The sequence below is a fragment of the Elephas maximus genome, chromosome 22 (assembly GCF_024166365.1).
Source record: "Elephas maximus indicus isolate mEleMax1 chromosome 22, mEleMax1 primary haplotype, whole genome shotgun sequence".
Lineage (NCBI taxonomy): Eukaryota > Metazoa > Chordata > Mammalia > Proboscidea > Elephantidae > Elephas > Elephas maximus.
The window spans coordinates 58,488,548-58,504,835 of NC_064840.1; the positions used below are offsets into that span (position 1 = coordinate 58,488,548).

General features: G+C 37.5%; 1 protein-coding gene across 3 annotated transcripts in view; it reads left to right on the plus strand.

Annotated features, from left to right (window-relative positions):
• Window positions 1-16,288, plus strand: part of KAT6A (lysine acetyltransferase 6A) — a 115,552-nt gene that overhangs the window by 90,146 nt on the left and 9,118 nt on the right. For all 3 annotated transcript variants that reach the window (XM_049865078.1, XM_049865079.1, XM_049865080.1), the window contains 6 exons: window positions 2,161-2,302; window positions 4,376-4,537; window positions 5,631-5,724; window positions 11,180-11,411; window positions 12,073-12,280; window positions 13,877-14,482. In XM_049865078.1, coding sequence (XP_049721035.1) covers window positions 2,161-2,302; window positions 4,376-4,537; window positions 5,631-5,724; window positions 11,180-11,411; window positions 12,073-12,280; window positions 13,877-14,482 — 1,444 coding nt within the window. The remainder of the gene's footprint in view (window positions 1-2,160; window positions 2,303-4,375; window positions 4,538-5,630; window positions 5,725-11,179; window positions 11,412-12,072; window positions 12,281-13,876; window positions 14,483-16,288) is intronic.

Sequence of the window (16,288 nt, forward strand, 5' to 3'; positions counted from 1 at the left end):
TCTTATGTTTTCTTGAACAGCTTGCTTACTGCTAGAGCTTAAAAACAAAAACAAAAAACAAATTAGGCCTTCGCTCATAGATCTTAGGAAATAAATTGCACTTTACTTTTATGTCTCTGTATTGAAGCCTAAATGTGAAATTGGATGCTTTTAAAGTCAGCATTTATTTTTACAAAAATCTGGAAAAGTTAGTGTGCCTGTCACTGTGTTTTGTTTTGTTTTTTAATTTCAGAAAGCACAGAATTATATTTAGGTTTCTCAGACTCACATCATAGGGAATATTTAGTTGTATTTAGCCCTCACTGTGAATCTTATCAAAGATTCTTACTTCTGTATCTTTGTGTTGTGACAAGTTAAAATTGTTTATTGAGAATTTAGCACTGCTAAATAAAGATGAGTAGTGGAATAGTTGGAGGGGTAATGTCATCTAATTCCATTTACATAGGGGCAAGCTCATGCTTCCACTTACCTTTTGAGAAGAAATTACTCAAATCCAGATGTTCAGGAACATTGTCCACTGTGGGTCACTGTTAAGACTCAGCTAATACATCTGGTGCCTGCTTTAGATGACAGAGCTTATGATTGGGAGCATTTCATTTTCAGATTTTGTAGCTTTTGGCTCCTGCTTCTTGGGTTTATAACATCAATCACGGTTTGTTTCACTTACGTAGTACTTCATTTTAGAATGACTTTTATATTGATAATATAATTTCAACTTGTGAAATGCTTAGTGCATACAGGACCAGTGTTCCATAAGTACACCTTGGGAAAAGCATTAGTAGAATATTACATGTTTTCAAATAAATTATATTTGTGTTCTGAAAATTGCTTCTAAAGGAGAACTTGAAAAAAGTGTGGCCTTAAAACTTTAACAGACATTTGTGTGTGTGTGTTAATACAGTTAGCAGATATAATTTTCTTTGATTCTAGAGTAATTTTTAAAGGGTAGGTGTCCAAATTGAGGTTCTTTATGTCCTTCAGCCTTAATATTTATATGTGATGAGATACAGTAATTTATTTAATGATATTCTTTGCCATCTGCCAGTATTTTTATATATGCATTTTTAATGGTTGTATCAGATCTCAGGTGACCAAGACTTGACTAGTTCAGTATACAGAGAAACCAACTCTGTGCTGAAGATAAAAGAGGCAGTGTATTACGTAACAGAAGAGTCATGTCTTAAGATTTAGTCTTTTGGATTCAGACTAAAATAGATATAAAAGCTACAGATTTTTAATTTAAGTTATATTCCTCCTATTACCTGATGAACTGACCCAGCCACTTTATTGCCTAGCTCCTCATGAAAGGGACATTTTATGGAAGAAGCCCTGTTAAACTACTACTAAAATAACAAGACTATTAAATAAATATAAACAGCGTGGACCATCTGGAGAAGATATTTGAACTTTTATTTCACTTATTGTGTAGTAATAGACCACTGAATTACAGGATTTAGTATAGTGGTATTTAACCGGGAGGAGGGCAACTCACACTGGGTGGAAAGGCCAGAATTTCAGGACTGGAGGGAAGGAGGTGTCGTGTAGCAAGTCCTAACTTAAAAAAAAAATAATAAAAATTATAATTTTATACTTAAAAAACATACACCGAATCTGTTTTTATAATATACACTGTATGTCCGTTTTACTGAGCACATGGCCTGGCACACAGTAAGTATTTATTGTCTGACATTAATGAAGGTAAGCAAGCATAAACGAAGGAAAGAGAAGAAAGGAAGGAAGAAAAGAAAATATGGCTTGACAAAATTTTCTTCACTTATTGGCACATTTTGAAGATAGACTACTTTCTGCTTATTGGAGATGCTCAAGGAGGAGAAAATGTGAAATTTTCATGTTTGTCAAGAGAGTAACTTTGGAAAAGACTGGGGAGTATTGGTCCGATAGGAAGAGCACTGAACTGAGTGTCTTGATTTATCATCCTTGCCACCCTCCTGTTAATTAGTTTGGATGCTGTTACCTGATTAGTTCATCTTGAGGCCTTTCTTTCTTTCTTTCTTTGACTGACTAATAGGAATTAAAATATATTCTCTACCACTTCACCTGGATAGCATGAGAGTCAAAAAGGTAATAGTTGTGAAAGTTTGAAGTCCTACAAAATGTAAGACCGTGTCTTTTTTTTTTTTTTTTAACTAATATTTACAGGCTGCCTAAATTGTATCTTTGTGAATTCTGTCTGAAATATATGAAAAGTAGAACTATCCTACAGCAGCACATGAAGAAATGTGGTTGGTTCCATCCTCCTGCCAATGAGATTTACCGAAAAAATAACATTTCTGTCTTTGAGGTAAGGTAGAAGAGACTTGGTAGCCGTCTTCCTGTACATTTGTAATACCGTGCCACCGGTGCTACATCCCACTGAGCAACTTTTTTTTTTTTTTTTTTTGACATGTTATTTCACGTTGTTTCCTCACTATTTAATCAGATAATCATTTATATTGAGAAGCAGAAATTAGGCTAACCCAGATGATACCAAGTTCACAAGCTCAACCTCAAATTCTGTGTTTCATTGAAATTAAGACATTGGTTTTAAGATGTATTAATGTTACGTGTCACCAAGAAGGAAAAAGGGCCCCTGGTGGTGTAATGGTTAAGAGCTATGGCTGCTAATCAAAAGGTCAGCAGTTCAAATCCACCAGCTGCTCCTTGAAAACCCTACGGGGCAGCTTTACTCTGTCCTGTAGGGTCACTATGAGTCAGAATCGACTCGGTGGCAACAGGTTTGTTTTTTTTTTGTTTTGAGAAAGAAAAAGTGCTGCTAATTATAATTTATAAAACTCCATTTGATTATGAAATGCTAACAGATTTCACGTATGTTAAGATGTGGTAGAGCCTTTCTGGGTGGTGTAAATGGTTAAGCACTCAACTACTAGCTGAAAGATTGGCAGTTCAAATCTGCCCAGTGTTGCCTTGGAAGGCAGACCTGGGATCTCCTTCTGAAAGGCCACAGCCTTGAAAACCCCAGGGAGTAGTTCTCCGCCCACATGGGTCACCATGAGTTAGAATCGACTAACAACAACAAAATGGGATAAAAGCTTGTCTTAAAATCTGTGGAATATGGCGTTTAAATGAAAGAATTTCTGTTCCCCGTTACCCCATTACCATCGAGTCATAGTGACTCTATAGGTCAGAGTAGAACTGCCCTGTAGAGTTTCCGAGGAGCGCCTGGCAGACTTGAACTACCAGCCTTTTGGTTAGCAGCCATATCACTTAACTACTATGCCACCAGGGTTTCCAAATTCAGAATTTCTTTTACTCTGTTTAAAAGAAATACTTCTTAGCGATGTCTTTAACAGCTTAGGGAACGTGTACCTTCCTGACTCGGTGGCGATTTTATGATTTATGAGATGTCTGTGATTCTGCGTTGGTATTTGCGGTGGTTTTTAATTCTTTGAGCTTGGTTCGAATGCCGGGTGTTCATTGCATACCTGCCATGTGCTCAGCTCTGTGTATTGCTGCAGCGATAGAGTTTCAGATTGTCAGGACCCTTCAGCGTTCCGTTTTCCAGGTCTGCCCTAAGACCTTATTTTAGGTGAGCAATAGAGGAGCTCTTCTGGTGTTGGGGGGAGTGAGAGTGGTATAAAGCCCTGTTGCAGAATACCCAAAGGCAGGTTACTTCTCAACTTAAGCCTATATTGGCGTGTATTTAACACTAAATTACATCAGTTGTTGAGGAGTTTTCAGTTGGTACGCCAGACAGTGCCTTAGTGTCCTATATGGGCATCCATTAGTATTTTCATAAAAGAGCAAGCTCCAGCAACTCCAAGAACATGGGGCACCAGGAGCAATATAGCTTAGGGCTACTGATCTTGGCAGCTTGACCCAAGAAATACCTCATTTGTCAGATTGTTACCTAGGGATCCTGCTTGGTGTTTCTCATTGGCAACAGTGAGCACTCTCTCAAGTAACTTTATTTGGGGTAAAGCTGATCTTGGCAGTCAGAATACATTGCCTCAGACTGCTGGCAGAGATTTGACAGTAGTTTTACCTAATAAATGTACTTTAGAAGAGGTTCCATGTAGACCTTAGTTTTGTTGAATTAGTACTTCTAAAAATGAGTCAGGTCAGCTTGCCAGCCAAAGGATTCTGAAATTAATAAAGGCGAAAAGTGCTATTCTAAAAACAGGTCACCACCTCCCCATACATTGTTCATGCCTCTTTTGAAGTACGGCATTCTTACATTTGCTTGTCTTAAAGCACACTGTAATGCTGCCACTTCAAGCCGTAGCTTCCAAATTTGACTGTGTTCTGATCACTGACAGTTTCTCTGAGGCTGGACTATGGACTTGTAACCAATGTGTGTTATTTGACAACTAAAGAGACACCCTATTGACCATTTTTGTTCTATTTTTCCCTCTAGGTTGACGGGAATGTGAGTACCATTTATTGTCAGAACCTGTGTCTCTTGGCAAAGCTGTTTCTGGACCACAAAACACTCTATTATGACGTGGAGCCATTTCTTTTTTATGTACTAACACAGAATGATGTCAAGGGCTGTCACCTTGTTGGCTACTTTTCTAAAGTAAGTGTGTCAGCTTAAAATTTCTTTGAATTCATGTGGAAATCGGCAGTAATAGTTGTTAGATCTCACTCAAAGATGGTACAGGTTGTGGCACTTTCCAGGTGCCATCTAGCCTTTTGGAAAGAAAATAGAAGGAAAATTCAGAAACCTAAATGAGTGCTAGAAGGTGCCTGGTAACACTGAGCAGACCTTGTTCTCCTGGGAACTTGAACTGCTGGTAATCCTCAGGAGAAAAAGTTTTAAAGTGACTTCTATTCCCGTGGTGATAATAGATAGAACTTGTGAAATAAACACAGTCATTACCTATCCAAGTTATTTCTCAGCTTAAATCTTCGCTTCCTAATTTGAATTTTGGACATAGAAGTGATAAGCCATTTTTATTAAAGGTATTTTCTTTCCATCCTTAATCTTCTGTTCTCTTGGGGGGGGATGTTTCACTTGAAAAGCAACATAAAAAAATGTACTTTTATTTAAGTAAGTCCATGGTAAAATTTAAATGTATAAAAGTTAAGTGAGAATTAACAGCTGTGTAAGAGTTCTGTAAGTAGTCTACTTTCAGTAGTCAAATATGATTTAAAATATTGCCCAATTTGTAAAAATATACTTGTGCCCATCATTTCAGGACTGTTTTCTATAAAGTTAAGTACAACTAATTGGGAGGTTGGACTCCACCCTCTTCAGCACCAGAGTGGGAAATAAAGGAAACAGTGAAATACTTAATGAACTTTTAATTTCTAGAATGCCACATTGACTGGTCATTTATAGCTTTGCAGATGGATTGGAACTTGGATTCTTCTGCTCTTGAGCACTGACTGACATACTGTTTTTGAGTTGTGGATGGTGTTGGATGCATCATTTTATTTTATATTTTAACTCTCCTGGGATGGTTGCTTTGTGGGTAATGGGAGTGACTTAACATCGTCCTATCTCTCCCTAGTGGATTTTTTTTTTTTTTTTTTTTGATGTACGTTGCTGTTCCTAAAGGACCAAGGCTGTGGTTTTGACTGTTAGTCTTTGTTTCTTAATAATTAACATTACTATTCAGTCTTATCAGCCTGTTGTTTTAAAACGTGGCTTCTATTTTCTCCATTAGGAAAAGCACTGCCAACAGAAATACAACGTTTCCTGTATAATGATTCTTCCTCAGTACCAGCGTAAGGGCTATGGCAGGTTTCTCATCGATTTCAGTAAGGATTATATCAACATAATTTCTCATCATCTCTTCCTATGGGTTTTCTGTATATATTTTTAAGAGATTTGCAGATAATTTATTAGTTGCTAGTATCTTTTGTCATATTGCTACATGGAACTTTAAAACTATAGCCACTAATTTTTTTTCTTTTGGTTAGACATGAAATATTTTTAAATAGCTAATACTGAATACCGATTTCTGTGTGTTCTGTAGCAAATGCCTTACAATTGTTAATTTAAAGTGGAACTAAGTTTATGAAGATATTCTAACTGACAAAAATACTGAAAACATTGTATAACTTCTTAAATTAATGCTAATAAAGAAGTGCGGCAAGAGCCCCATTTTTGTTACCCAATTATTGAGAAAATGTGTGCATCCTTTTTTTTCCTTAAATTTTTTATTGAGCTTTAGGTAGAAGCTAACAGAGCACATTAATTTCCCATTCAATAGTTTGTGCATAAAACGTTCCGTGACATTGGTTGCGTTCCCCACAATGTGTCAGCACTCTCCTTGTTTCCACCCTGGGTTCTCCATTTCCTTTCACCTGGGTTTTCTACCTTCTCATCTTTGGTTTTGGGCAAATGTCATCCATTTGATCCTGTATAATTGACTGTTTTAAGGAACACGTTCCTCTCAGGTGTTACTGTTGTTTTATGGGCCTGTTTATTGCATGGCTGAAAGGTGGTCACCAGGGATAGCTTCAGTTCCAGGTCAGAAGGGTGTTTTAGCGCCATAGTTGCGGGGGTTCCTCCGGTCCCTGTTGGACGAGTAAGTCTGGTTTTTTTTTTTGTGAATTTGATTTTTTTCTACATTATTCTCCCACTTTGTCCAGGACCCTCTGTTGTGATCCCACTTAAAGCGACTGGTAGTGGTAGCTGGGCACCATCTAGCTCTTCTGATCTCAGGGTTGTGTAGGCTGTGGTTCATGTGGTCTGGTAGTCCATTGGACTAACTGTTCCCTTGAGTCTTTGGTTTTCTTCACTCTGCTTTGTCTGCTGCTAACCAAAAAGATCGGCAGCTTGAATCTACCATACGTTCGTTGGAAGCTCTATGGGGCAGTGCTGCCCTGTCCTGTAGGGTCACTATAAGTCGGAATTGACTTAATGGTAACGGGTGGTTTGGTCCAGACAGGAAGAGACCCATAGTTGTATCTTAGATGGCTGCTTGCAAGTTTTTAAGGCTCCAGATGCTACTCACCAAAGTAGGATGCAGAACATTGTCTTTATGAGCTATGCTGTGCCAGTTGACATCAAGCCTAGAAACTGCACCTCACAAGGTGTTTGGTTAATCTAAGAAGTTTCCATGACTGTACTCCTTGTGTCCTCTGTTGTCTGTATTAACATACACGCATCACTTACAGTTATGTATGTAGGAACTTCCACAGCCAAACCTGTATCTGCAGGTGGGTATGCTCCCTTACAGCCTCCCAAACCTCCTTAGCATACCTACATACCTGTGTATCCATTCATAACTTATTTGTTAACACTATATATTTTGCAGGATTGTATATGTTATAGTAATTACTGTAAAAAAAAAATTACTGTAGCTACCCTTTATTCTTGTGTTCCTCTCTGTGTCTTCCTTTGCCTTGGTCATGTTGTACTCACTTCCTTTGTATTGTTTATTGCCTTTCCCTTTACTGATATTAATATGGGTCTTCTATTTCGTTGGTAATTTTCCCTCCCTCTCCTCCCATCCCTGGTAACCATCAAAGAATTATTTTTTTTCCTGTGTGTAAACCTCTTCTTATTTTTTTATAATAGTGGTCTCATACAATATTTGTCCTTTTGTGATTGATGTATTTCACATAGCATAACGTACCTCTAAATTCATCCATGTTGTGAGGTGTTTCGTGGATTCATCATTATCCTTTATCCTTGCATAGTGTTCCATTGTGTGTATATACCCCAATGTGTTTATCCATTCGTGCATTGATGAGCACGTAGGTTGTTTCCATCTTTTTGCCGTTGTGAGTAATGCTGCAGTGAATATGGATGTGCGTATCTCTTCATGTCACGGCTCTCATTTCTTTAGTGTATATACCTAGGAGTGGGATTGCTGGATCATATGGTATTTCTATTCCTAGTGTTTTGAGGAAGTGCCATACCATATTCCATAGTGGTTGTACCATTTTCCATTCCTATCAAAAGGGTGTAAGAGTTCCAATCTTCACCCAGCCTCTCCAACATTTATTTTCTGTTTTTTGATTAGTGCCATTATTGTCATGGTAAGATCGTATCTTACAGTTTTGATTGCATCTCTCTAATGGCTAATGAACACAAGCATTTCATCATGTATTTGTTAGTGACCTGAATGTCTTCTTTGGTGAAGTGTCTGTTCATATCCTTTGCCCATTTTTTAATTAGATTGTCTTTTTTTTTTGTTAAAGTGTTAAAGTTTTCTATAAATTTTAGAGATTAGACAGTTGTCGGGTATGTTGTAGCCAAATATTTATTTCCAGTCTGTAGGTTCTCTCTTTACTTTTTTGGAGAAGTCTTTTGATGAGCTGTTAAGTGTTTAATTTTTAGCAGGTCCCATTTATCAGGTTCATCTTCTGCTGTGTGTACATTTTTAGTTACGTTTGGTATTCTTTTTATGCCATATATTAGGGCCCCTAGCATTGTCCCTGTTTTTTTTCCCCATGGTCTTTATAGTTTTAGGTTTTATATTTTGGTCTTAGATCTATTCTGAGTTAGTTTTTGTGTATGGTGTGAGGTGTGGGTCCTGTTTCATTTTTCTACGGGTAGACATCCAGTTTTGCTGGTACCTTGTCTTAAAGAGATGTCTTTTCCCCGTTTAATGGACTTTGGCCCTTTGTCGAAGATCAGTTGTCCGTAGTTGGATGGATTTACGTCTGGGTTCTCAATTTTGTTCCATTGGTCTATGTCTGTTGTTGTACCAGTACCAGCCTGTTTTGACTACCACGGGTGTATAGTAGGTTCTGAGATCAGGTAGCGCAAGGCCTCCTACTTTCTTGTTGTTCTTCGATAATGCTTTACTTACCTAGGGGCTCTTTCCTTTCCACATAAAGTTAGTGACTAGTTTTTTCATCTCATTAAAAAATACTGTTGGAATTTGAATTGGGATTGCATTGTGTCTATAGATTGCTTTAGGTGGTATTGACATTTTTGCAATGTTAAGTCTTCCTATCCGTGACCATGGCATGTTTTTCTATTTGTGTAGGACTTTTTTGGTTTCTTGCAGTAGTGTTTTGTAGTTTTCTTTGTATAGGTCTTTTATGTCCTTGGTTAGATTTATTCCTAAGTATTTTATCTTTTTGGGGGGCTATCGTAAATGGTATTGATTTGATGATTTGCTTTTCAAGGTACTTGTTTTTGGTGTAGAGGAATCCAACCGATTTTGTAATTTGATCTTGTATACTGCTGCTTAGCTGAATTCTATTACTTCCAGTAGCTTTCTTAAGGCATCTTTGGGATTTTCTGTGTATAGGATCACATCATCTGTGAATTGGTGTAATTTTACTTCTTCCTTACCAATTTGAATGTCCTTTCTTTTCTTGCCTTACTGCTCTAGCTAGGGCTTCCAGTACAATGTTGAATAAGAGTGGAGTTAAAGGGCATATTTGTCTGGTTCCTGTTCTCAAGGGGAATGCTTTCAGTCTCTCTCCATTGAGATTAATGTTGGCTGTTGTTTCTGTATAAATACCTTTTATTATGTTGAGGAATTTCCCTTCCATTCCTATTTTGCTGAGAGTTTTTATCAGGAATGGGTGTTGGACTTTATCAAATGCCTTTTCAGCATCAATTGAGATGATCTTATGATTCTTTTATTTATGTGGTGGATTACATTGATTAATTTTCTAATGTTGAACTGTCCTTGCTTACCTGGTGTGAATCTCACTTGGTCATGTTGTATTATTTTTTTCATATGGTGTTGAATTCTCTTGGCTAGAATTTTGTTGAGAATGTTGGCATCTATATTTATGAGGGGTGTTGGTCTGTAATTTCCTTTTTTTGTGATGTCTTTGCCTGGCTTTGGTATCGGGGTTATGGTGGCTTCATAGAATGAATTTGGAAGAATTCCTTCCTTTTCTATGCTCTGAAATAGCTTGAGTAGTATTGGCATGAGCTCTTCTCTGAATATTTGGTAGAATTCTCCAGTGAAGCCTTCTGGGCTGGGTCTTTTTTGTTGTTGTTGTTGGGAGTTTTTTTTTTTTTTTACTTCTTCAATCTGTTCTTTTGTTGTGGGTCTATTCAGTTTTTGTACCTCAGTTTGTATTAGTTTCGGTAGATAGTGTGTGCATCCTTTTTTAGCTACAGGCTCCCCATAGTGGTTAAAAATAAGTAATACAACTTAAATTTTTTTTTTTTTTTAAAGTGAAGATACAGGACATATGAATTTAATCTGAGTTAAAAAAATGAAAGATAACAGTTCTAAAGAGGTCATTGTGGAACTTGTATTTTGTTTTACACATTGACAGTCTTGCTTAGAAAGTTAAGTGTATGCTTGTAGTTAATTTTGTATTGATTATAAAATAGTGATATTTTCTCTGGGATAATAGTATAAAATAATATTTAAAGGAATGTATTAAAAAATAATGGTTCAGAGTAAGGACTTTGATTCAGACAATATTCAGAATATCAGATGATTATGTTGTAGTGCTACTGTCAACAGTGCTGAGAGATTAATTTTTATATGGATCAGTTAAGCTTATTCTATTGGCTTTAGACTATATTCCTGCCATATTTCAGTGTGTATAAGCCATTGGGTATTTTGTACATTTTCTTGGCCTTTTTCAGTTTGCAATGGAGAGTGGAACTCAATAGTATGTCAGTATATTAATATCAATAATATTAATTCAATAATATCAACATGTTATTTTGAGATAGGACTCGTGATTAGATATATGTCTTTTTTTTTCCCCATTCCTGAGAGCGATGCACTAGACAAGAGGACAGAATAATACCAATACCATCATATGCGCACGGTGACACTGTCGCTCACATTTGACATTCTTGCTTGCCAAGAACTGGGGTGTTAAGTCATTGTGAGGAGAGCTTTGGCTGAAATGAAGGATTGTCATATAATTCACTCACTGAAGAACCACAATTCAGATATACCAGTTGCCATCTAGTGGTCCAAATAAAATATGCAGGGCTGGCTTTTTTTCCTCCGTAGTATATTGAAATAAAAAATTACTGGCATAATCTTATTAATGCCACCTGTTAACGTGAAGTCCTGCTTTTTAACAGATTGAATATTTTAACAAAGTGATTTGTATTAACTACAGACCAAGTAATACTAAAAGTTGAATATGTATACAAATTATGTAATCTTCCTGCAAATCTACTTAAAAGTAATTTTGCAATTTTTTTTTTCCTTTAAATAACTATTTCCTATAATACTTGGGTTGGTTGGGGAAGACGGGATTGTTATTTTGGGAATCAGCCTTTTAGACTGACATATTTGTGATTTGGGGGTTCCTTTAGGTTATTTGTTATCAAAGCGTGAAGGGCAAGCAGGATCTCCAGAGAAACCATTATCTGATCTAGGTCGTCTTTCCTACATGGCTTATTGGAAAAGTGTAATATTGGAGTGCCTTTATCATCAAAATGACAAACAAATCAGCATTAAGAAGTTAAGCAAATTGACTGGAATCTGCCCTCAAGACATTACTTCTACACTCCACCACCTACGAATGCTGGACTTCCGTAGTGACCAGTGAGCATTACATCCCTTTGTATATCTTCCAAAAATGATGAAGTGGAAGTTTCGGGGATCAGACAGTCAAATATTGGTGAAAGAGCATTAATTAACATAAGTGGTATACTTGGTGATGCTGAGATGTCATTTTCTTACCTACGCTATTTGATACTATTAACGATATTTTAAGAAAACTATTTTTCTGAATTTCCTGTACTAACTGCTCTAGAAACAATGTCATTAAGTAAAATATGCCCATGATTAATTCTCATGTAAATGATACAAAGTGAAATTATATAAGTTCAAAAGAAGCACAGCCCACTCTTGACTAGACTGGTTGGGAAAAGTTCATGAAGAAAGGTGGTGTTTGAGCCAGACACTAGATAGGTGGAGACTAGAAGAGAGAGTGCAGGAGAGTACCAGAGATTCCAGAGGGTGAGGAAATGGGGGACGATAAGTGGTTAAAATAACTTATCCATTGCTGTAGTTTAGTGTGAAGTATTTGTTGAACTTCGTATCTCTTAGCTATTTCATGTGGTGGCATATTTCCTTATTTTATCTTCCCAGGCAGGCTATTTTTGAAGCCTTTATCATCATCTCCAGGGTTTTACGTACCCGTATTCATTGCTATGTGTACCTTATACATCGCTGATTGCTATAAACTTTTCTCTGGTTCTAGATTTGTGATTATCCGCCGGGAAAAACTTATCCAGGATCACATGGCAAAGCTTCAGCTGAATTTACGGCCTGTAGATGTAGATCCAGAATGTTTACGCTGGACTCCTGTTATAGTCTCCAACTCTGTTGTCTCGGAGGAGGAAGAAGAAGAGGCTGAGGAAGGAGAAAATGAAGAGCCACAGTGCCAGGAAAGAGAATTGGAGCCCAATGTAAGGACATGAATAGTCTCTCTTTATTTTTGATGACAGAATGTGTGTATTTGTTTTGTCTTTGTATTTGTGATAGATTTTTTTTTTTTATCATGTCTTAACCAAGAAAGTAAATTCACGGTAGAATTTCGGAGTTAATTTCAATAGTAGAAAATTCAGAAAGACTGGGTCCTGTTTACTCATTTATATACTTTTATGCCTTGGATCATTAGGCAAACACCAAATTTATTATAACATGTTACTTATGACTGAATATTACCAGAGTGCCAGTAAGAGCAGGTGACGCAATGGTTAAGCACTCAGCTACGAACCAGTAGGTTGGCGATCTGAACCCACCCAGTGGCTCAATGGGAGAAAAGACCTGGTAATCTGCTCCCATAAAGATTGCAGCCTAGGAAACCCTGTGTGGGTCAGTTCTCTGTCACATGCAGTTGCTATGAGTAGAAAATCGACTTGATGGCACCTAGCAACAACAATATAGTAATTGAAGGTCTCTGTGTGGCCCAAATGGATTGCATTTGACTACTAACCTAAAGGTTGGCGTTTTGAACTCACCCAGCAGTGCTGCCCAAGAAAGGCCTGGAGATCTGCTTCCATTGAGATTAGACAAGAATACCCTATGGAGCAGTTCTACTCTGTAATACACGGGGCCGCCACGAGTCAGAATTGACTCAGTGACTGTGGGTTTGGTATTTCGCTTTTTCAGGTATAGTAATTGAAGAATCTGAGTTGACTCAATCTGACAGTTATTAAAAATGAAATGAAGATGCATTTTTCTTAAAACAGAACATTAAAGCAATAATATAAACATACTTATGTTTTCCCTTAGTTCAACAGGTACACAAATGCCTTCAGCCATAAATGTTGATGAGGGGCTGTGCTCCATTGTATAATTTTCAGTATTATTCTTCATATGATGTATTCCTTTCTTGGTTCCTTTTTTTTTTTCTTTTTTAAGCAGTGCTTTCAGCCTTTTAAAATCTGTCTTCCTTGGATAAACATAAACTCGTGTCCCTCTTTAGTGTAATTTCCAAAATGAAATTAAATACTCAGAGTAAAAATAAATCAAAGCAATTATAGAAATTTTCTTTCCTTTTTTTTTTTGCACTCTTTTCCTTTTTCCCACCCCTATGTTGAGGTCATTCCATCTCCTCTCTGCTTATAAATTTTTATTTCTTAGAAATTTGGTAAACTCTCATTTAACGTTTATAACCACTATTTTGACATTTGCTTTATTTATTGGAGTGGTATTGCATAGTGCATAATAAGAGCAGCAGTTCTGTAGTCACACTGCTGGGTTTGTATCCCATCTTCTTTACGTACTGTTACGTGGCCTTGAGCAGGTTACTTAATTATTTGTGATAGGGATATGCAATGATTGTACTTACACAGTTGTTGTAAGCATTAAATGAATAATACACATAAAGCATTTAAAATAGTGCCAAACATAGGAAATCAGCATGTTAACTATTAATAATTTCCTTTTTTAAAAGTCTGTGTCCTTTTCTTAATTCAGTATTTAAAAGGTTAAAATGGCTAGGTACAACCAAGTAAGACTGAAAAATTAACCAGTATTGTTTTGTTTTCTAAAACCAGGTGGGAAAGCCGGTGTCTCGGGAGAACAAAGAACAAGATTCTTATTCTGTAATAGAAAGTGAAAAGAAACCAGAAGTTACGGTTCCAGCCAGTTCTACACGTTTGAACAAGCAAGCCCTTCCCCGTGACAGTCTTCCTGCAAATAGTCAGCCATCTCGGAGAGGCCGCTGGGGGAGGAAGAACAAAAAAACCCAGGAATGTTTTGGTGAAAAAGATTCTAAACTGCTTTTGGAAGACACATCATCAACTCCTCAGGAACAAGATGGAGAATGTGAGGAAAAATCAGAAACCTCCCAAGAACAATACACTGAAAGTGAGGAGCCGTTGGCAGCCTCTCAGGAGCAAGCAAGCCATGATGAGAAGCCAGACGTTCCTAAAAGAAGACTAAGTGAAGGGGTTGAACTGTGGAGAGGACAGCTAAAGAAAAGCCCCGAGGCTCTGAAGTGCAGATTACCAGAAGGAAATGATAGACTGCCTCGTCGCTATAGTGATGGCGACAGGGCTCTCCTCAGGAGCCTCAGTGAGAGTAGTGAGGAAGAGGAAGAGCCAGAAAGTCCTCGGTCCAGCTCACCACCCATTCTTACAAAGCCCACATTGAAGAGAAAGGTAGGGCATTTCTCTTACACGTCTTTCCTTTCTCTGGTCGCAGCTTATAGTATACGTTTATTCTGTCCTAGAGTTCTGAAAAAGTAAAGTCAGAAATTCTTAGTGTGTCATTTTTTAAACTTTAAGCCTCAATATATTGTGGCTTGTGAACCTCCCAGTGAACAACTGAATGTGTATATGACTTCTCTGATTCATAGGAATTAACTTAAAAATTACAAGCTTATTTAAAGGTTGACTAAATGTTTTTCAGCCTACTGATTTGAAGTTCAAACCAAGACTTTTAGGATTTAAAAAATATTTTACAGCTATGTACAGATTAGAAGTGTTTATATTCGAAAAGGAAAGCAAAGTATTAAACAGTTACATGGAAAGTGGTCATAACCAAAAAAAAAACCCGTTGGTGTCGAGTTGATTCTGACTGCCCTATAGAGTTCCCAAGGAGCGCCCGGTGGATTTGAACTGCTGACCTCTTGGTTAGCAGCTGTAGCACTTAACCACTGTGCCTCCAGGGTTTCTAGAAGTGGTCATAGTGGCGCCCTGTGTTGAGGCAGCTAGAGTAAAGCGCTCTTCTGTTCTCCTGTGCTGCTGTTTTCCCTTACACTCTCACTCCTCTCCTCACACATCCCTCCAGTGGTTTGACTTAACCTTGTTTTAAAAATATTTTCCAAACTATATTTAATCATCTTACAAAGTTTGAAGGACAGGCAGTTTGTTGTACATCTTTGTGATGATGATGATGAATTCTGTTCAACTGCACACCAGAGACGTCTCAGGCTACGTAGCGAAGTGGAAGTTTTGCCACAAGCCAGCCGGACTCTGAAGTATGCCGGCTCCCTGGGTGAGCTGCTCTGTGGTAGCTGGGTGACAGCTTTAATCCAAAGCAGTGAAATCATTCTTTTCCAAAGGAGGATCTTTTTTTTTTTTTTTAAATAAGCTTTTTACTTTAGATTTATAGAATTATTACGAAGATAGTACAGAGAGTTCGCTTACAGTTTCTCCATTGGTATTGGCGAAGTGTTTCAAAAGTAAAAATGATTAACCTCTTAAATCAGTGTGGTACATTTGTTATAACTAATGAACCAATATTGATTCAGTATTGTTAGCTAGAGCCCATGCTTTATTTGTATTTCCTCAGTTTTCTGTAAAAATGCCTTTTCTCTGTTTCAGGATCCCATCCAGGATGCCACATTACATTTAGTAGTCATGTCTCTTTAGGCTCTTCTTGGTTGTGATGGTTTCTCAGACTTTCCTTGTTTTTGATGACCTTGACAGTTTTGAAGGTTACTTGTCAGGTATTATGTAGTATATCCCTCATGCGTTAGACTGAGAGAGTATGTTTTGGGGAGTAAAACCACAAGAGGTAAAGGGTCATTCTCATCATAGAGTCTCTAAGGAAACTCTCATCATATCAAGGGTAAATTACTGTCAGTATGACTTAACACTCGATATTAACCTTGAGTACCTAACTTAAGGTTAGTGTTGGTCAGGTTTCTCCACTCTGAAGTGACCCCCCCGCCCTATACTGTACTCTGCAGAGAAGTCACCATGCATAGCCCGCACTTAGGATATGGGGAGTTAGGCTCCCCTCCTTAGGAGCAGACTGTCTACAGAAATTGTTAGGAATTCTGCACAGGAGGTTTGTCTGTTCTACCCCGTTAATTTATTTATTCAGTCATTTGTATCAGTATGGACTCATATAGATACTTACATTTTGAGTTATAATCCAGCACTACTACTTTATTTAATGTGTTGGTCAAGACGTTTCTGCTGTGGCCATTGGGAACACTTTCAGCTTCACTCAGTGCC